This window comes from Schistocerca piceifrons, chromosome 2 (genome assembly GCF_021461385.2).
Source record: "Schistocerca piceifrons isolate TAMUIC-IGC-003096 chromosome 2, iqSchPice1.1, whole genome shotgun sequence".
NCBI lineage: Eukaryota > Metazoa > Arthropoda > Insecta > Orthoptera > Acrididae > Schistocerca > Schistocerca piceifrons.
In genome coordinates this window covers 439,622,059-439,643,437 of record NC_060139.1, presented here as the reverse complement: position 1 = coordinate 439,643,437, position 21,379 = coordinate 439,622,059, and the positions used below count along the sequence as shown (strand labels likewise).

General features: G+C 39.4%; 1 protein-coding gene across 1 annotated transcript in view; it reads left to right on the top strand.

Annotated features, from left to right (window-relative positions):
* The window catches only part of LOC124776796 (piRNA biogenesis protein EXD1-like), a 228,305-nt gene extending 212,434 nt beyond the window's left edge, over positions 1–15,871 (top strand). The window contains exons 7-8 of the mRNA XM_047251936.1: positions 5,163–5,354; positions 15,660–15,871. Of these exons, the coding sequence (XP_047107892.1) occupies positions 5,163–5,354; positions 15,660–15,737 (270 nt within the window). The 3' untranslated portion in view covers positions 15,738–15,871. The remainder of the gene's footprint in view (positions 1–5,162; positions 5,355–15,659) is intronic.
* The last annotated feature ends 5,508 nt before the right edge of the window (positions 15,872–21,379 follow it).

Below are 21,379 nucleotides of genomic sequence, written 5' to 3'. Positions count from 1 at the left end.
GCTGCAAAATACTAACACGAATTCTCTACAGACGAATGGAAAAACTAGTAGAAGCCAACCTCGGGGAAGATCAGTTTGGATTCCGTAGAAACACTGGAACACGTGAGGCAATACTGACGTTACGACTTATCTTAGAAGAAAGATTAAGGAAAGGCAAACCTACGTTTCTAGCATTTGTAGACTTAGAGAAAGCTTTTGACAATGTTGACTGGAATACTCTCTTTCAAATTCTAAAGGTGGCAGGGGTAAAATACAGGGAGCGAAAGGCTATTTACAATTTGTACAGAAACCAGATGGCAGTTATAAGAGTCGAGGGACATGAAAGGGAAGCAGTGGTTGGGAAGGGAGTAAGACAGGGTTGTAGCCTCTCCCCGATGTTGTTCAATCTGTATATTGAGCAAGCAGTAAAGGAAACAAAAGAAAAATTCGGAGTAGGTATTAAAATTCATGGAGAAGAAATAAAAACTTTGAGGTTCGCCGATGACATTGTAATTCTGTCAGAGACAGCAAAGGACTTGGAAAAGCAGTTGAATGGAATGGACAGTGTCTTGAAAGGAGGATATAAGATGAACGTCAACAAAAGCAAAACAAGGATAATGGAATGTAGTCTAATTAAGTCGGGTGATGCTGAGGGAATTAGATTAGGAAATGAGGCACTTAAAGTAGTTAAGGAGTTTTGCTATTTGGGGAGCAAAATAACTGATGATGGTCGAAGTAGAGAGGATATAAAATGTAGGCTGGCAATGGCAAGGAAAGCGTTCCTGAAGAAGAGAAATTTGTTAACATCCAGTATTGATTTAAGTGTCAGGAAGTCATTTCTGAAAGTATTCGTATGGAGTGTAGCCATGTATGGAAGTGAAACCTGGACGATAAATAGTTTGGACAAGAAGAGAATAGAAGCTTTCGAAATGTGGTGCTATAGAAGAATGCTGAAGATTAGATGGGTAGATCACATAACTAATGAGGAAGTATTGAATAGGATTGGGGAGAAGAGAAGTTTGTGGCACAACTTGACCAGAAGAAGGGATCGGTTGGTAGGACATGTTCTGAGGCATCAAGGGATCACCAATTTAGTATTGGAGGGCAGCGTGGAGGGTAAAAATCGTAGAGGGAGACCAAGAGATGAATACACCAAGCAGATTCAGAAGGATGTAGGTTGCAGTAGGTACTGGGAGATGAAAAAGCTTGCACAGGATAGAGTAGCATGGAGAGCTGCATCAAACCAGTCTCAGGACTGAAGACCACAACAACAACAACAACATGTTCCGTTCTATTATTCTCTTGACTGGTGTCGTCTGTTGTAAAGGAGATGCATTGTGACTTGTTGGTTACTGTTATTACTGTCACTATTTGGTTGTTGCCTTTCAGATTGTCTCTCATTGGTGTCTGCTTGTTCCAAACATTTTAATAAATTATTAACTGTACCTCAATCTCTTCCTAATCAGTTGTCCCTTACCCTTACTATTTTAAGATTTGGAACATGAAAGTTGTACATGGAACTTCTTCTGTGCGTCATTGCTCCAATATTTCTTTTATTTCAAAGTGGTTTCCAAATTTTTATAAGATTTAAAATCTTCTAATTGTAATATTCCCCATTGCACTGCATCTCCAGTCATTTGGCTTATCACAAAACTTATTTTTTTGTAATCTGTCCATTCTTTTAAGCAATAGACCTCTAAAAGTTTTCAGTTATAAAACATGATTATATCTCATAATGGTGTAAATTTTGGAAATTTATGATTCAGTCCTTTACTTAATACAGCAGTGAAATCATTGCAGATGTTATTTACGATCACACTTTTTGTTAATGAATTTTCAGCATCTCTCCTTATTTCCCATTTTCCATCCCTTAGATTTGAATTAGTATTATTGTGTGATACCTCTTTTGCATTGTTTATGTAATTGTCATTGCCAGTAGTTGTTGATCAATCTTATTTGAGAGTAACTGATGATATGGGGTCCTTAAGTTTACTGTAAATTTCTTTATTTCATAGTTTCCATTTTATTTCAGGTATCTGCAGTTTAGATTCCATTTTATTAATGATTACTAAAAGTCCACCTATATTCTTATTCGTAAAATGTCTTTAGTTCCTAATAAGTCCTTACGTCTAGAGTCATCTTGCATCCTCAGACTGTTGGCTGCCATTGTGTAGTTTTGCCAGTACAGCTGTCCAGAGTGATGCACTGTACTCCACACCTGGATATGGTCAATCTATGATGCTATGTTCTTAACACTGGATGCGGTAGGCGAACTTGTTGTCTCCCTGATTTGTTCATGGATGATAAGTTTGTGCACACCGTTATGAGTGTAGCACAATATTTTCCAAATTCTTATTGGTAAATGAGTTTAAATTTATTTTTGTGGCACACAGAATACCAACTAGTGTTGAAGTATTGCTTATCTGGTAAGTTTGTGTTGTGAACCACATATCAACTTCTGTTTGTTTGTATGTATCTCTTATTGCTTAGCAAACTCTTGTTCAAAGCATTACTGAGCTTCTTTCTCCTCCCACCCAGTGCACAACCCCCCCCCCCCCCCCTCTGGTCAGATGTAATCTTCTAAAGACTCTTCTTAATCAGTCATAACTTATCAGCAATTACAATTTTTTTTAATGTCACTGTGGTAATGTTCTAATAATGGTAACAAAATTTTTAATTTTAAAGTTACACACTTTCGGTACTGTATTTCTGCTTCACTGTTTGCAATTACATGGTGTGAACTTTGTCTTCTTATTGATTTTTCTATATTTATTCTTGGTATTATTTGTTTTCTTGACTGAGTCATGGATAGGCACGCAAATGAAAGGTACAGAGCTTGGCTATCTTTCAGAATGCACTTCCTTTTTCTGGTTGTAGGAAAAATACACACACACACACACACACACACACACACACACACACACAATGACCCACCTCCCCCCTCCCCCCCCCCCCCCCCCACTGCCATTACATTGTGCTCAGTCAACTACCAGCTCTTTACTGGGCCACGGTGAGTGTACAGGGGTGAGGAGGGGGTATGAGGTGAGGTGAGGTGGGGTGGGGTAGATGGAGGGATGGAGTGAGGCAGGAGACAGGGAGGGGTAGAGGGTAGGGGGAAGTGATTCCTGGGAGAGTGGGGAGCCATCTTTGGGCTAACTAGGGGTGCAAGTGGAGGGGGCAGGTGGCAGACAGCTGGGTATGCGATTTCACAGAGTAGGTAGGAAGGCTACAGGAGCTAAGGATGTTCTGTAAGAATAGCTTCCATCTGCGCAGCTCAGAAAAGCTAGTGGTGGTGGGGAGGATCCAGATGGCATGGGTTTTGAGACAGCCAATGAAATCTTGCATGTTGCGCTCTGCTACATGTTGTTTCACTGGAGGTCCATCTTGTTTTTGAGAATACTTTGGCGGTGACCGTGCATTCTAGATGATAGCTGGATCGTTGTCATACCAATGCAGGATGCTGTGCTGTGGTTGTAGTGGAGCTGGTATACAATATGCCTGCTTTCACAGGTGGCCCGGTCTCTGATGGGGTAGGATAAGCCTGTGACGGGATTGGAGTGGCACATGGATGGACTAGATGTTGTGGAGATTGGGTGGGTGACAGAACATTACTTTGGGGTGGTTGGAAGTATCTTGGGTGGGATGTCCCTAGTTTCTGGGCATGATGATGGATAATCAAAGCCCTGGCAAAGAATGTGTTTCAGTTGTTTGAGTCTGGAATTGTATTGGGTGACAAGGAGGGTGCCTCTTTGTGGTTGGTTCTTGGGATGGATGTGAGAATCAGGTGTGTGTGAGGATATGGCATGGAAAATCTGTTTGTGAATTAGGTCTGGAGGGTATTGCTTGTCTGCAAAGGCCTTTGTGGGACATTCAGTATACTGGGCAAGGGAGTTCTCATCACTGCAGATGTGTCTACCAGGGGTGGCCACATTATATGGGATGAATTTCTTAGTGTGGAAGATATGGCAGCTGTCAAAGTCCAGGTACTGTTGGTGATTGGTGGGTTTGATGTGGATTGAGGTATGGATGGAGCCATCTGAGAGGAGGAGATTGACATTATATGGGATGAATTTCTTAGTGTGGAAGATATGGCAGCTGTCAAAGTCCAGGTACTGTTGGTGATTGGCGGGTTTGATGTGGATTGAGGTATGGATGGAGCCATCTGAGAGGAGGAGATTGACATCTAGGAAGAAGGCGTGATGGTTGGAGGAGGACCAGGTGAAGTGAATAGGAGAGAAAGTGTTGAGGTTGTAGAGGAATGAGGATAAGGTGTCGTGGCTTTGGGTCCAGATTATATAAAGATATCATCAATAAACCTGAACCAGACTAGGGATTTGTGGTTTTGGGAAGCTAGGAATCTTTCCTCTAGGTGGCCCGTGAAGAAGTTGGTGTTGGAGGCTGCCATGTGGGTGCCCATGCTTCTGCTATTAATTTGTTTGTACACCTTCCCTTCAAAGGTGAAGCTTTTATGGATTGGGATGTAGTTGGTTATGTGTATGAGGAGTGAGGTGGTGGGTTTGGAATATGCAGGGCATTGGGAGACCTGTGCCATGTGGATCTTCCCAACCACCACCAACTTTTCTGATCTGCAGAGATGGGAGCTATCCTTACAGCACATTCTCCGCTTCTGTAACCTCCTTGGCCTAAACGTAAGGTAACTCACTGCCCCCACCCCCCACACAATAATGTGTGTGTGTGTGTGTGTGTGTGTGTGTGTGTGTGTGGTGTGTGTGTTTGTGTGTGTATTTTTTGTACAGCTAGAAAAAGGAAGTGCATTCTGAAAGCAAGCCAAGCTCTTTTGTCTGCCTACCTGTGATGCAGCACTTCTGCCTTTTAGTGAGTCGTCTCCTTTATTCATAAGTAGTGTCTTGTTTGAAACTGAAATAGTTACTCAACCAGCAATTCAGATTTATCAAAAAGTGCATTTGAAATTTGTGCCTGGTTTTACAGTTTTATTAATATTACGTATGCATGTACTTTGCTTGGCTGTTCCCCACGTTTGGCTGTTAGCATAAATGTCAATTCTATATGATGTGTCGCTGCAACTGTTGTTTTGATTGGCACTTATGGTAGCTGCTTCATTAAATTCAGTGACTGTGTGTTTAATTTTTTTTCCATATGTGCTCCTTCTATGCAGTTTGTGCTTTGCCTCATTACAATAAAAGTCATTGCTTTTGTTCAAGACGGATCTCTCTTCTTGGATGAACCGACCACTCCACCTTGCTCTTCAGCAGGAGGCTGTGAAAAATGGAGTGTTCTTACTTTTACTTCATGATAAACACGTGGTTCTAAGTGATGAAGCTTTCAAACATGGATGTAATATTTATCTCAGCATTGGACATAAGATGAAGAAAAGTGAAATTGCTGCTTATCTGGTAAGATGCTCTTTTCCCTCTGGACTGTATCTCTTTATGACATTGCCATATTTTTCTTCAACAGCATGTGCCCAGGAGAAAGACCAATCATTCACTATAGTTCAAGGGGTGTATTATCATTAATAGTGCTTAGAACCAACTTTTAGAAAATAGTGACTTTTAATAAATACCTGCTTAGAACCAACTTTTAGGAAATAGTGACTTTTAATAAATACCAATTTTAAAATTTTTCAAATTTGTTAAACATTTGAATTAGTTTCCAGAGGCATTAAATTCAAAAAGCTGTAGTAAAACTATTGGGATCATGATGGAAGTAGAGCATAGAGCGTGTGATACAGTCATTTTTTCATTGCTGATGCAGGAAAGTTAACCAAGTATTCCATATGTGATAAAAATATGACATGACATGACAGTATTGCTAGGCGTAACAGCAAGACAGAAAGACTGTTAGCAGGTAAGCTTTCAGCTGAAAAGGCCTTCATTGGAAGAAGACAACATACACATACACAATGCGCTCATGCAAATGCAACACACACACACAGACACACACACGCACACCCATGATCACAATCTTTGGCTGCTGAGGCCAGACTGTGAGCAGGAGCACATGGTGAAAGAAGTAACCGGGTGATGGCAGGTTAAGGTGGAGGCTAGGGATGGGGTGGGGAAGGCGAGGGATAGCAGGGTAGGAGTCGGGGATGGTAAAGTTCTGCTTGTGGGAGCATATTGGGATGAGGTGGAGAGCGGATAGGGCAGTTAGGTGCAGTCGGGAGGTTAGACAGATTGGAGGGGGGCGGGGGGGGGGGGGGGGGGAGATAAGTAGAAAGACTGTGGGTGTGTAGGTGGAATGGCAAGCTGTTTTGTGATGGAATGGGAACAGGTAGGGGGTTGAGGCCAGGAGGGTTACAAGAATGTAGGATATATTGTGGAGAGGTTTCCACCTGTGCAATTCTGAAAAGCTGGTGTTGGTGGGAAGGATCCAGATGGCACAGGCTGTGAAGCCGTCATTGAAATGGAGAATGTCATGCAACTGGATGGTGCAGCTGTTTCTTGGCCACAGTTTGTCGGTGGCCATTCTGGCCATTCATGCTGACAGATAGCTTGTTGATTGTCATGCCCATGTAGAATGCAGCACAGTGGTTGCAGCTTAGCCCACAGACAACATGACTGCTTTTATGAACTGCAACATGAAAGTACAATCAAACAAAAGTCGTCAGGCAAAAATCAAACATGGGAATGTAGGATATATTGTGGGGAGAGTTTCCACCTGAGCAATTCAGAAAAGCTGGTGTTGGTGGGTAGGATACAGATGGCACATACTTTGAAGTTGTGTAATTAATATTGTAACATGAAACTACAGTTGCATATTTGCAGCTTTTACTGTTATTTATAAAAACTACTCTGCATTAGTGAGGATCCTGGCATTTTAGGAGGCATTAATGTGTGGCAATGCTAAACAGTTTCAATACACCACATTGTTCTTACCGGCTGTACACAAGGAAGTTATTTGAGTGTGTACAACCATACCAATTGACTTTGCAAATGGTGATAATGGTTTAAATGGTGGGAGGGGGGAGGACAAGATACAGAATTAGGCTTTGGTATGTAAGAACTGAGATGTAGCCATGATGGTTCAGTGTGTCCCAATGGAAACTGTTTACATCTAAACCATTTTACATGTTAGTGTGAGGTCTCGCACTATTGTGCATCAAACACAGAATCTTCATCAATTTGTGAATGATATATTGGAGCCAATATGTGTACAGATTTATGGATTGGATTGGAAGTAAAAACATAATTAACAAAATCCCTTACCCATGATAAAAGAATATTCTCATGAATTTTGGACATGGACTGTTTTACCTCTCTCTTTCTTTTCCTATGGGGCACCATTATTTCATCACTACATCAGTCGCCTTTTCAATTACAGTGTGCAACAGCCCTCACATTCCACTCCCCATCACAGCAGAATAGAGAAGTTATTTACCCCCCCCCCCCCCCCCGCCCTCGCCACACTGATAATGACATAGAAAATACCAGGCCAACTGAATGAGAATTCTTCTGGGCTGATTGCTAACTGACTAAGTAACTAACTAACCAGCTTAACCATCTCAGAATTCTCTGAGTGCAGAATTTTCAGACATTTGATTACACAGTTTATGTCTTGTACAATTTTACCAAGCACTTTATCCACAGTTGAGCAGGGAAATGAAATGACCATATGGCATTCTTGACTGGGAGACCTCATCTGCCACTGTTCAGCTGCCTAGTGCAGCTCTTTTCATGTGACACTACTTCATGACTTCTGCGTTGATGATGATGAAATGATGATGAATACAACACAACACCTAGTCCTCAAGTGAATAAAATCTCCAACCTGACCTGGAATTGAACCTGGGCCCCCTGCATGGCAGTCAGCCACACTGACCACTTTGCTACGGAAGTAAATTGTTGAGTGGTAAATTGAGTGAATCAGCCAATCCAGCTTGAGCTAAGAAATCCCAAGCCACCTGAATCAGATTTTTTTTGTGCTCATCGATTAATAATTTTGGCATTCATTCAGCGCTGAGTTTTCAGAAGTTTGAGATTGCACTATTTGAGTAAGTTCTGCATACATTTGAAGCACTTTATGAACTGTAGAATAGGGATCTTTGGGAATCAGCCATTCTAATATGTCCACGTATGTGCCAGTCATCATAACATAGTTTGCTGATATTTAATTTCCCTAAACCACATTATACCCACAGAAATTGTTGATGAGTCTGTTGTTTTCCATAAGTGACAGCAGGTAACGGTACACACTACACTCATGGTGCAATTAGGAATTGCTGAGTTAAAGTTTAGACGTTATTCTGGCCCAAGTGTTTAAGCTACCAACTGCTGTGGTGATATTAAACCTTAATCTTTCTTTCTTCTGTGTACACCACTTGCCATAGGAGCTTTAGAGGTGAATGGAGAATATTATGGGTAAATTTTCTGGTTGCACTATTGTAATAAAGGCAGATTTGAACTTGCCAGCTGTAGACTGTGATGCCAAGAATAGAGATTCACATGACGCTGTTCTGGCTATGTTTTAGATCTCCAAGTAACTAACCAGGTGAACTTCTGAATCAGTTACATAGAGGAGTGAAACTGTGACCATAAGGGTGCTATAGCATCAGAGTGCAGAAATTAAAAGGAATGATATTTAAAATAGCACTAAATGTAAGATGTAACTCATGATAAGAAAAAAAGTGTTCAATTTGTGAAAAACTGAAAGTTTATAATAATGAAATATGTATCTCGTGTAACATAATTTTGAAAGTAAGTGAGAAAAAAAGCTATAAACATTGTTATGAAATACCCCATACAGTGTCAATGTTGTTTCATGAGCATACCTGCATAATGGAAAAAGTGATGAATTCAGGACGTGTTACTGAAAGAAAAGACATACTAAAGGTATTATGTGATTAAAATGCAAAACAATGTTTTATTATATTTCCGTAAGTGTAAATCTGATCTATAAATTATTTACATATGCCAACAAAGATTTAGCTTCAAAATATAGATGATAAAATTGAAATTGTATCAGTTTTAACTAAAGAGAATATAACCTTAAAATATAAATGTGGGAAGTTTCAACAAAAGAAGATTGGACCTAGAATATCACAGTTCTTGGAAAATAAATATATTACAATGGTAGTTTCAGGATCCATTCACAAATTAAATTCTTCTAATGGTAAAAGCACGGAACCTGTTAACAGTGTAGTGCACAATCTTGAAGGACATAAACATTCAGAAAATAAGTGTGTCACAAAAACCACCTCAGTGATAAAATAGTATTACTTTCATATAACCATTGCGTGAACTGTGTGAGCATACTGAATAAAATCCAACTGCAAGCGTGTATCATTTATTAAGCTGAATGGCATGTACAAATATATTACAAGCAACAATGAGAAAAAATGACCATGTAATTATTTTTGTGAAGACTCTTAATTTAAATCACCAAATCAAACATTTATAAAACACATAAGATTATTGCTTACGTTTGCTGTGGAAACTTGGTCATTAGCATCAAAAGATATTGCGATGCTGGATGCCTTTGAATGAAAGATACTTCACCTGTGAAAATGGAAGATGGAGGAGGAGGGGGAGGTACATTCATGAGCTGAACACTGTTTGTAAAGATCCACCTATTAGAAAAGTAATGAAATCAGCCATATGGGTGGGCACATGATGTGGCTGAGTGATACAGAGATAGAGATATTAGATGGAAGAGCAAGTGCTCAAAGAGTGTGAGAAAGGGGATACACTTACCCAACAGTTTCCCCTGCCCATCCTCTGTCTCATCACCCCCTCCCAATCCATACTTCCACGTCACCCTCAATGTGTACCATACATCACTGGCTCTGGTCCCAGTATACCACATGCCTAGACTTGCCACATCTCCCTCTTTTATTCCTAGCCACAAAAACTGCAGCTTCCCTCAAAGCCACTAGCTACTCATTCCCAATTCCTGCTTCCCACATCTCTATCCCTCTGCATACCCCACGTGACACAGCCCCTACCCCACCTGCCAATATACAATCCCAGCATGTGTGTGTGTGGGCACACACATGCATATGCTCTAGCCTGTTAAAGGACTTATGGATGTATTTGGAAAGCTAACAAGTTTTCTTTCTCTCTAATATGTGCTTGTTAATGACTCAACACCTCTGTTATTCAGTGAGTGGTCTCCTTTACACCTAAATTATTTACTACTCATATTTTATTGTTTGGGAATCCTATTTTTATAGCTTGTAGCGATCTAGGAGAATACTGAACTGTAAGCACTGAGTCGTGTCAAAATTCAGTTATAATCTATTTGCTTTCAGCCCCCTGTTAATGTTTCCAGAAATTTCATTAGTCCTATACTGATATCATCTGCATCTTCTGAGATTGCGGTGGAAGAGTCACAACTTATTCCTGATTTATTGATTCTAGTATATCGCTTGTTAACGTAAATATAGCCTATTCAGTTGACATTCCCATTTGAAGTCCAACTGCTCCAAAATTTTCACTGTAGAAAATCTTGATGCACTCTTTTACTATAATAAAAAAATTCTTCCTCTGTTATGGTTTTTTTTACTGACTCCTAAGTGGGTGGTGGGTTGTATCAAAGTCATCATTAATGCCTTGGACAGTGTCATCGTAACTGCCATCTGCTTCACATCTCCTGTGCAGCAAGCTACGTAAATTTAAGTATTAACTGTGTTTTTCTTACTTGTCACTTCTTTTTCAGTGTGTTTTTGCTTGTAAGAAGCTTTAATGTTCAAGTACTAGTAATAGTGTTCCATAGATTTCATGTTTGTTTTGAATACAGTCCAGAGACAGTTTGTGCTTATTTTCATTGTTTCCAACAAGAAGTGTCTAGTAACCACAGTTTAGTCAGCTATCAGCTGCCTTTAGTGAATTAGCAGTCTAGTTCAAAGTTGATTACTTAACCCTCTACAGTAAATTGTTGATTTCTTGGGATGGATAGGATGTGTGACTGCTGTGTATGGATGCAGGAGGAGTTGGCCACTGCTCGTGAATAGCTGAACATGCTGATGGCTGTGGTCAGCCATCTTCAGGCTGCTACCTCAGAGTGTAGCGGCAGTGGGGAGTCGGGCGTGTCACATGGTACACCCCAGGTGTTACATGCTACACCCATGGTCTATGCTGTCGAGACATCTTCGCGGGTACCAGACATGGTACATGCTACACCCATGGTCTATGCTGTCGAGACATCTTCGCGGGTACCAGACATGGTTGGGCCACCCTCTCCCCAAGGGGAGTGGTGGGTTCAATGGCGTTCACGATGTCGCACGAGGTGGAGGGTCAATTAGTGATTGGGAGCTCCAATGTTAGGCAGGTGACGGAGCCCCTTAGGGAAATAGTGGAAAGGTCGGAGAAGAAGGTCAGTGTTCACTCTGTCTGCTTGCCAGGGGGTCCCATCCGAGATGTGGAGGAGGCCCTGCCGGCGGCGATAGGGAGCACTGGGTGTACCCGACTGCAAATTGTTGCTCATGTCGGCACCAATGACTACTGCTATCTGGATTCAGAAGTCATCCTCAGCTCATACAGGCAGTTGGCGGAGTTGGTGAAGGCGGATAGCCTCACTTGGGGTGTGGAATCTGAGCTAACTATTTGTACTGTCGTTCCCAGAACTGATTGCAGTCCTCTGGTTTGGAGCTGAGTGGAAGGCTTAAACCAGATGCTCAGACGATTCTGCAGAGATCTGGGGTGCAAATTTCTCGACCTCCGCTATCGGATCGAGGAATGTAGGGTCCCTCTGAATAGGTCAGGTGTGCACTTCACGCAGGAAGTGGCTATAAGGGTAGCAGAGTACATGTGGAGTGCACATGTGGATCTTCTAGGTTAGAGAATTCCCTCCATAGGCCCGAGAAGACGCCTCCAGAGACGTGACAAGGTAGCAGTAGGCAAAATACAACAGGGAATGACAATATTAATGTGGTAATAGTAAACTGCAGGAGCATCTATAGAAAGGTCCCAGAACTGGTCTCATTAATAAACAGTCACAATGCCCATGTAGTACTACGGATGGAAAGTTGGCTGAAACCAGACGTAAACAGCAAGGAAATTCTAAACTCAGCAATTGGATGTCTCTATAGGCCCCCTGGCTCAGCAGCTGTTGTGGCAGAACACCTGAAGGAAAATTTGGAAAATATTTCAAGTAGATTTACAGACCATGTTATAGTTTTGGATTGAGATTTTAATTTACCAGATATAGACTGGGAGACTCAAACGGGTGGTAGGGACAAAGAATCCAATCAATTTTAGTTAAGTGCATTATCTGAAAACTACCTTGAGCAGTTCAACAGAGAGCTGACTCGTGGCAATAACGTATTAGACCTTCTGGTGAAAACAGACCCGAACCATTTGAAACAGTTAACGCAGAACAGAGAATCAGCGATCATAAAGCAGTTATAGCATTGGTGATTTCAGCTGTAAATAGAAATATTAAAAAAGGTAGGAAGATTATTCTGTTTAGCAAAAGTGACAAAAAGCAGATTTCAGAGTACTTGATGGCACAACACAAAATTTTTATCTCAAGTACAGATAGTGTTGAGGATCAGTGGACAAAGTTCAAAACCATCGTACAATATGCATTAGATGAGTTTGTGCCAAGCAAGATCATAAGAGATGGAAAAGAGCCACCGTGGTACAATAACTGAGTTAGAAAACTGCTACGGAAGCAAAGGGAACTTCACAGCAAACATAAACATAGCCAAAGCCTTGGAGGCAAACAAAAATTACATGAAGCGAAATGTAGTGTGATGAGGGTTATGCGAGAGGCATTCAACGAATTCGAAGGTAAAGTTCTATGTACTGACTTGGCAGAAAATCCTAAGAAATTTTGGTCTTATGTCAAAGTGGTAGGTGGATCAGAACAAAATGTCCAGACACTCTGTGACCAAAATTGTACTGAAAGAGAGGGTGACAGACTGAAGTCCAAAATACTAAATGTCTTTTTCCAAAGCTGTTTCACAGAGGAAGACTGCTCTGTAGTTCCTTCTCTAGATTGTTGCACAGATGACAAAATGGTAGATATCGAAATAGATGACAGAAGGATAGAAAAACAATTAAAAATTGCTCAAAAGAGGAAAGACCGCAGGACCTGATGGGATACCAGTTCGATTTTACACAGAGTACAGGAAGCGATGTACCGTAGGTCTCTAGAAGAGCATAGCGTTCCAAAAGATTGGAAAAGGGCACGTCATCCCTGTCTTCAAGAAGGGACGTCAAACAGATGTGCAGAACTATAGTCCTATAGCTCTAATGTCGATCAGTTGTAGAATTTTGGAACACATATTATGTTCAAGTATAATGACTTTTCTGGAGACTAGAAATCTACTCTGTAGGAATCATCATGGGTTTCGAAAAAGACGATCGTGTGAAGCCCAGCTTGCGCTATTCGTCCACGAGACTCAGTGGGCCATAGACACAGGTTCCCAGGTAGATGCCGTGTTTCTTGACTTCCGCAAGGCATTTGATACAGTTCCCCACAGTCGTGTAATGAAAAAAGTAAGAGCATATGGACTATCAGACCAATTGGGTGATTGGATTGAAGAGTTCCTAGATAACGGAATGCGGCATGTCATTCTCAATGCAGAGAAGTCTTCCAAAGTAAGAGTGATTTCAGGTGTGCGTGTTGTAGGACCGTTGCTATTCACAATATATATAAATGACCTAGTGGATAACATTGGAAGTTCACTGAGGCTTTTTGTGGATGATGCTGTAATATATCGAGAGGTTGTAACAATGGAAAATTGTACTGAAATGCAGGAGGATCTGCGTGGTGCAGGAAATTGCAATTGAATCTCAATGTAGACAAGTATAATGTACTGTGAATACATAGAAAGAAAGATCCTTTATCATTTAGCTACAGTATAGCAGGTCAGCAACTGGAAGCAGTTAATTCCATAAATTATCTGGGAGTAGACATTAGGAGTGATTTAAAATGGAATGACCATACAAAATTAATCGTCGGTAAAGCAGATGCCAGATGGAGATTCATTGGAAGAATCCTAAGGAAATGCAGTCCGAAAACAAAGGAAGTAGGTTACAGTACACGTGTTCGTCCACTGTTTGAATACTGCTCACCGGTGTGGGATCCGTACCAGATAGGGTTGATAGAAGAGATAGAGAAGATCCAACAGAGAGTAGCGCACTTTGTTACAGGATCATTTAATAATCACAAAAGCATTACGGAAATGATAGATAAACTCCAGTGGAAGACTCTGCAAGAGAGACGCTCAGTAGCTCGGTATGGGCTTTTGTTGGCGTTTCGAGAATGTACCTTCATCGAGGAGTCAAGCAGTATATTGCTCCCTCCTAAGTATATCTCACAAAGAGACCATGAAGATAAAATCAGATAGATTAGAGCCCACACAGGGGCATACCGACTATCCTTCTTTCCACGAACAATACGAGACTGGAATAGAAGGGAGAACCGATAGAGGTACTCAAGGTACCCTCCACCACACACTGTCAGGTGGCTTGTGGCGTATGGATGTAGATATAGACATAGACAAAAAGAAGCACTTTCACAGTGTTAGTTATGTCCATATTTTTACCCCGGGTAGACTATCAGTCAGATTGCTTACAGTTAACCAATTTGTTGTTCAGATTCAGTTCTTTGTCTTCAGTTGAGCACATTGTTGTCTTGACAGATGATTTCAGTCGCATTAAGTGTACATTTCTTGAAGAACTCCCTGTTTGCCAAAGTACCCCTTCTTCTTCCTCTTCTTCTACTCCGCCCCTCCCAGTTTATATGCCCCAAAAAAACTAACCTAACTGCTTCATGGTTATTTTGTTCTGATTAAAAGATTTTGTTGTTTTTTCAATTGAACCATCATTTTGTGACCTTGCAAATACCCATTATATTCTGTTTCAAAATGTCATTTTAGATAGTGTTATTGGAAAACTGCTATGTCTTCATTGTAAATTAAATGTGCAATGTTATCACCAACACTTGTTGAGAGAGAGAGAGAGAGAGAGAGAGAGAGAGAGAGAGAGAGATGAAAAGCAGAAGAAGAAGTTGTTCACTCGTTGTTGAATTATAGATACTGGTATCCATTTTCCTGCTTTTTTCATCATCCATCACACTGAAACGTTATGATAACAGTTCACTGAAAGAGAACATCAGTCTTCCAGAAAAGCAGATGCTGAACAACTGAACTGCTGAAACATTGTTGTCATGAAGCTAAGAAGACAACTGTCACCATGTCAGAGCCATCACCAAGTTGTCACTCTTATTTAATGAGTGATTGTTGTAATTTTGAGCACTAATGGTAAACAGTTATTTAAAAAAATCATAATTTTTGTAATGAAATACAGATTTAGAAAAATATGTTATTAACTATCTTGATACTGCTGATGGTTACAAGGGAAACCTATTAACCCAGATTAAAGGTAGAAATTATAGATGCAGATACACTCCACATTTTGCTAACAAGGTTGTGCAAACACATCCAATAGCCCATTTATAAAAATAGTAGTTGTATTTTGTCCACTTGCAGTCTAAATTTCTCCATAACTATTTTTTAGTCAGGCATTGTTTTAGAATTAGTATCATATGCTGATTTAGCATTATTTGACACATGCTGTGTGTGTATGTGTGTGTGTGTGTGTGTGTGTCGCTGTGTGTGTGTGTGTGTGTGTGTGTGTGTGTGTGTGTGTGTGTGTGTGTGTGTTTAATCATTATTATGATTTATTAATTAATGAGCTATCTGTATTTTACTGCATTATTCTTGTAAGTTTGTATATTATATTTTTCAGCCAAAAATATTCATGGTACCTTCTGATATGCTGGAAGTGATGCATATGGTTCGTGGTGGTTCTGGATATTATGTATGAGCAACAAGATACCAAAGGCATACAAAACAGAAATCAATAGCTTGTCTCAATCATAAATGTTTGTGTAAAGTTATAAAACTTAAAAAACAAAAATAGAATTTTTCATTGTTTTGCTAAGATTTCAATAAAGTTAACAGTAGAGAAAATGCTTTTCTGATTCTGATGGCGCTTCACAGAGTACTTCTGCTGCTTTGTGTATTTTACAAATACTATTTTGTTTGTGCCACATAAAGGAAAAGGCACTGAAAAGAATCCTCGGGATTTATCTGAAACAAAATATCTATTGTCCTGACTTCATTAAGACACATTCTATCCTAAACCTAAATATGTATTAAAGAATCACCTTGCACTGGAACAATTCACTGAAAGAACACACATTTGACATTGTGAGGAGAATACAGGATATGAGGGAAAATTTAACTGTTGAAAGAAGCAGCATGTGTGACTTGTGTTCTGTGCAGAATGAGCTGGTGCATTGTCATGGGGCAAACACCTTATTTGACAGCTTGCCACAACACTTTGTAAACCTACTATAACTTGGGTAGACACAAAGCATTTACAAATATTGGTTACAAGTGGGCATTGATTTAAAACAATGGGACTAGTTGAAAATTTGAGTGGAACTGGGATTTGAGCCTATTAGGCAGATGCTCAGAACCCTAAGCCATCCAGACACAGTTGTGATTACAACTGCCTGGACTAAACTAGCCCTCCCATCAGACCCAAATTCTCAGCTTATTTATACACTACTAATGTACTGCCCTCTGCCCATTATCCATGCTACTTATGGCATTTTGTTGATTCCAGTAAGAGTTCAAGCCTGGTGCGCATCTGCACTGCAGAAATCATTGTCATCTCACCTTAAAAAAAGAATATATATATATATATATGAATTAATAGAGGGAAACATTCCACATGGGAAAAAATATCAGGATACTTTCCGGGACTGGATCAGACTCTGAATGTGGCTCTCCAGCAGGGATACGACTTCCTCAAATCCTGCCCTGAAATGAGATCCATCCTTCATGAAATCCTCCCCACTCTATCAAGAGTGTCTTTCCGCCATCCACCTAACCTTCGTAACCTGTTAGTTCATCCCTATGAAATCCCCAAACCACCTTCCCTACCCGCTGGCTCCTACCCTTGTAACCGCCCCCGGTGTAAAACCTGTCCCATGCACCCTCCCACCACCACCTACTCCAGTCCTGAACCCAGAAGGTGTACACGATCAAAGGCAGAGCCACGTGTGAAAGCACCCACGTGATTTACCAACTGACCTGCCTACACTGTGACGCATTCTATGTGGGAATGACCAGCAACAAACTGTCCATTCGCATGAATGGACACAGGCAGACAGTGTTTGTTGGTAATGAGGATCACCCTGTGGCTAAACATGTCTTGGTGCATGGCCAGCACATCTTGGCACAGTGTTACACCATCCGGGTTATCTGGATACTTACCACTAACACCAACCTATCCGAACTCCGGAGATGGGAACTTGCTCTTCAATATATCCTCTCTTCCCATTATCCACCAGGCCTCAATCTCCGCTAATTTCAAGTTGCCGCCACTCATACCTCACCTGTCATTCAACAACATCTTTGCCTCTGCACTTCCGCCTCGACTGACATCTCTGCCCAAACTCTTTGTCTTTAAATATGTCTGCTTGTGTCTGTATATGTATGGATGGATATGTGTGTGTGTGCGAGTGTATACCCGTCCTTTTTTCCCCCTAAAGTAAGTCTTTCCGCTCCCGGGATTGGAATGAGTCCTTACCCTCTCACTTAAAACCCACATCCTTTCGTCTTTCCCTCTCTTTCCCTCTTTCCTGATGAAGCAACCATTGGTTGCGAAAGCTTGAATTTTGTGTGCATGTTTGTGTGTCTATCAACATGCCAGCGTTTTTATTTGGTAAGTTACATCATCTTTGTTTTTAGGTATATATATCAATGCCCACTTACAGCCAATGTCTGTGATTCATCTGTGCCTAAACTCACTATGGCTGCTGGATCGAAATAGTTCCTGTTCTTTTCTTTTGAACATGTCGGACACGTCTTGTCAGCTACTACGTACAGTGTCTCCAAACAATTGGTTGCTGATATATTTGTATGCATCATAAATGTGCATTGTCTCCATTATATTTTGAAGGGATGTTTTTTTCAGGAAGATTCACTTTTGAAATATGTTTGCATCTTCTTAATATAGGTATTGATAAAAACAGCACTCTGTTTCTACATGTAAGTTTCCATTTTCTCTAGCTCTTTACATTTTGATAAGCAGCATTTTCTTTTCATCACTATACTTTTGTCCATGATCAATTTATAGCCAACATTTATATTATGCAAGTGGCAGTGGCTGATGATTTACTAAAGTAAAAAGTCATGAAAACACTTATAGCAACCTTTGATAGACAACACTTCATTACCAATCAGTATCAGATACTTATCTGAACATTGTGCGAATTTGTGACCACACTCAAGAACGACAGCCCCAGCAACTACAATCTGGTACAGTAAGATTTGATTGATATTGCTAAGAGTTAAAAATTTAAGTCAGTAGGTGAGTTTATTGACAGTACAAAGTATTTGGATATGTGGAGCTCAAATAGCTGACAAAACTACTGCACTAACAAGAGTTTAGATACAAACAGAAAATAAATAATTCCTTAAAAAATTGCACTTACATGAATAAAATAAGTTCAGACATCTGATTACTTTACAGAGGAGATAATGTGTTAAAAATACAGCATTAAGTATGTTATCAAGAAAATGTTTAGAAAAGGTTTGAAATTACATTTAACATGCGGTTGGAAGTTAGTAAGTGCTCTCATTATCAAACAGTAGATGAGTATAGTCTGAGCAATTTGCACTCTGTTTTAAGAAAAAGCTAGTCTTTCACACGTCTCAATGTTTGTGATGTGGTATCTCCTGAACTATGTATTGTATAATGAAGTAATTTTGCAGGTACATTTAGTAGTATATACGGATACCATCTGCAGAAACATTTGCAAATAGGGTTAATAGTAAAGAAATAATAAATCGAAATGTTATGCCTGATGCTGACATTTTACAGCATGAACATCGAAAATATAATAAGCGATAAACATTTTCCCTGTCAGTGAGAAAAAGTTTTTTAAATATTTCAAATTATGTGCAAAGTTTATTAACAATTGTTAAATGCTCTCATTCTTGAACACTAGATGAATAAAGTCTGGGTAATTGTGCATCATCAGTTACACTGCTTCAAGACATATTCACAGGTTTTAGAGTAGCTACTTATAACTAAATAATAATGAAGTAATAATAATAAAAACAGTAGTAAAACAGTGAAAACCCTATTTTATCTTTTTCATTGGTTCCAGACTTAACAATCACATAATTGAGGAAAATGCAAAATTGAGAAAAAAGTTAAAACCCCCAAAATATGAGCAAAAACATATGTAATTGGCACATATGATTAAAAATTGTAATCCTCACCAGTATGATATATAAAATCTGTATAAGTGAAGGAAATTAAATGTACAATACAGTGTTTATATAATAAATTGTGGTTATTAATTTCATCAGTTCTTAAAAAATCACAGCTGTGTAACAGCAAGTAAAATCTCATCTAAAAATTGAAAGTGTTATCTGTGTACAAAGTACCTGAGCTATTTTCTGACATGCTACAACCACAAAGTTTTTTTGATGAACAAGAACCTGGCTTGCGTGGCTCTGCTAACACACTTGCTTTAATGGTTCTTCTATTGTAATACAGTTTTCTGTAGGGGTAAAGTTGGTCTGACTCTGCTCATATTTAGTCTGCTTACTAATTTGAAAACCATTCTTGCACACCAAATAACTCAAATAAAATACTGAAGATTCGCCACACTTGATTCGCGCTACTTGCAACACAGCTTAATCCTGAATTGCAAATATGATCCAACTAAATCCAACAGCCTTGTAGAAGAGAATCTAGATATTACTCAATGGCGAGGTTTCCGCTATATAAACGCAAGCGAGAAAATTATATGAAACATAGCTAACTCTACAACAAAAGATGTGTTAAGTTAAACATATATGGAATCTATAGCATAACTATGGCTCATTGTCAACTTCTCACATAAAATTGTTTTTTGATTTGTGTGCGCTTATCTTTTATCAAGATGTCTTTTGTATCGCATCCACTTTTGTATTCTCCAAAATTGGACACATAAAACTACTTATTACTTAGTTCCTATGTCCGTTATGTAGAGTATGTACATATTAACATACAAAGTCTTATCCAGTGTGAGGTAATTCACAGATCATGCCTGCAGACCACTCTCAGACAATTGTGCAGTACTAGCAGAGCAGTATGAGTACACATTATTCTCCATTGCTTACTCTTTGTTGTCTAAACTATTTGCACAATATGCGATCATGAAAATTAAATGTATCCTGGGTAAGAGTTAAATTTGCGAATTGAAGTGGCAGTTTTTGTTTTTTTGTTTATTCCATAAGCTAATAGTATTGTTTCTCTAATGTGAGTACATTTGTTACCGGTGAAACTTTTTGAAGTTTCTCTCAGAAATTTACTTTGCAAGTTGCTCATAAATTAGGCAGTGTGAGTTGGCATAATTTTATTTATGATTCCATTTCCTTTTTTCATCTGGAGTATTATCCTTGTTTTCTGCTTCCTGGGTTTTCTGTTTATAAATAATGTGTAAATAATGAGGTATGAATTTTGTATAGATTAGTGTATATTTTTTTACATTACAGGATAGATATAAATATTCTGTAACGTTTCTTACAATATAGGTTTAAAATTAGTTTATTTTGCTGTACATATGACTTTTCATAAGATTTCTCTTCATAATCTCTTTACAGTATATATTGCTAGCGAATAAATTTCTCTCAACCACTTCCTCGTATATCAGGCACTAATGTTACTTTATACATGTCTTAATTGGGTGCATTCATCAAATTTTCACTTATATTTCAGCTAAAATAAAGCTTATGCTCAGTTGGTGCTTAGTGTGCAAATTTCTTTAACTCTTTGTGCGGGAATAAATATCTTATCTTTCCTGCCTTTAAATGAGCCAAAAGATAACATCCAGTTGTGGAACATCAGTGATCACATGTGGACATGAGTACATTGACTGCCATGTATGATTTACGTTCTTTAGTGTAGTTGATTTTGTGTGTGTTCTAAGTAGAACTACTTCTTTGATCCAATAATCTCGTGTGTGTGAGCCTTTTGTCAAAGAGTTATTTCCTCTGTTTTGCATTTTCACTTGAAGTTATAAGGGCTTGCTGAATCCTTTCTTCTGGAGGAACTTTGTCACGTGGTATTCGAAGTAGTGTTTATCCCACTGGTCCACTTCTGACTTTCACAGCACCAATCCTGTTGGAGTAAGTCCTGTGGAAGATATTTACAATTTGCTCCAATGGACACACTTAGTCGGTGTTGTAGACACATACATCCTTATAAACCTGTTGAATTCCTTGAAAATCCTTCCCACAGGATTTGCTTTTGAATGGAGAAATGTGCTGTGTTTGTTTGTCTTTCAGGAAGATTTTTCACGTGGGGAAAAGGGCCCACGGGATCCAAGGATACTAATTCTAAAGGCTTTGTAGGAACAACAGGATGTAATTCAATCAGGCAAGATTGGTTTGAATGTT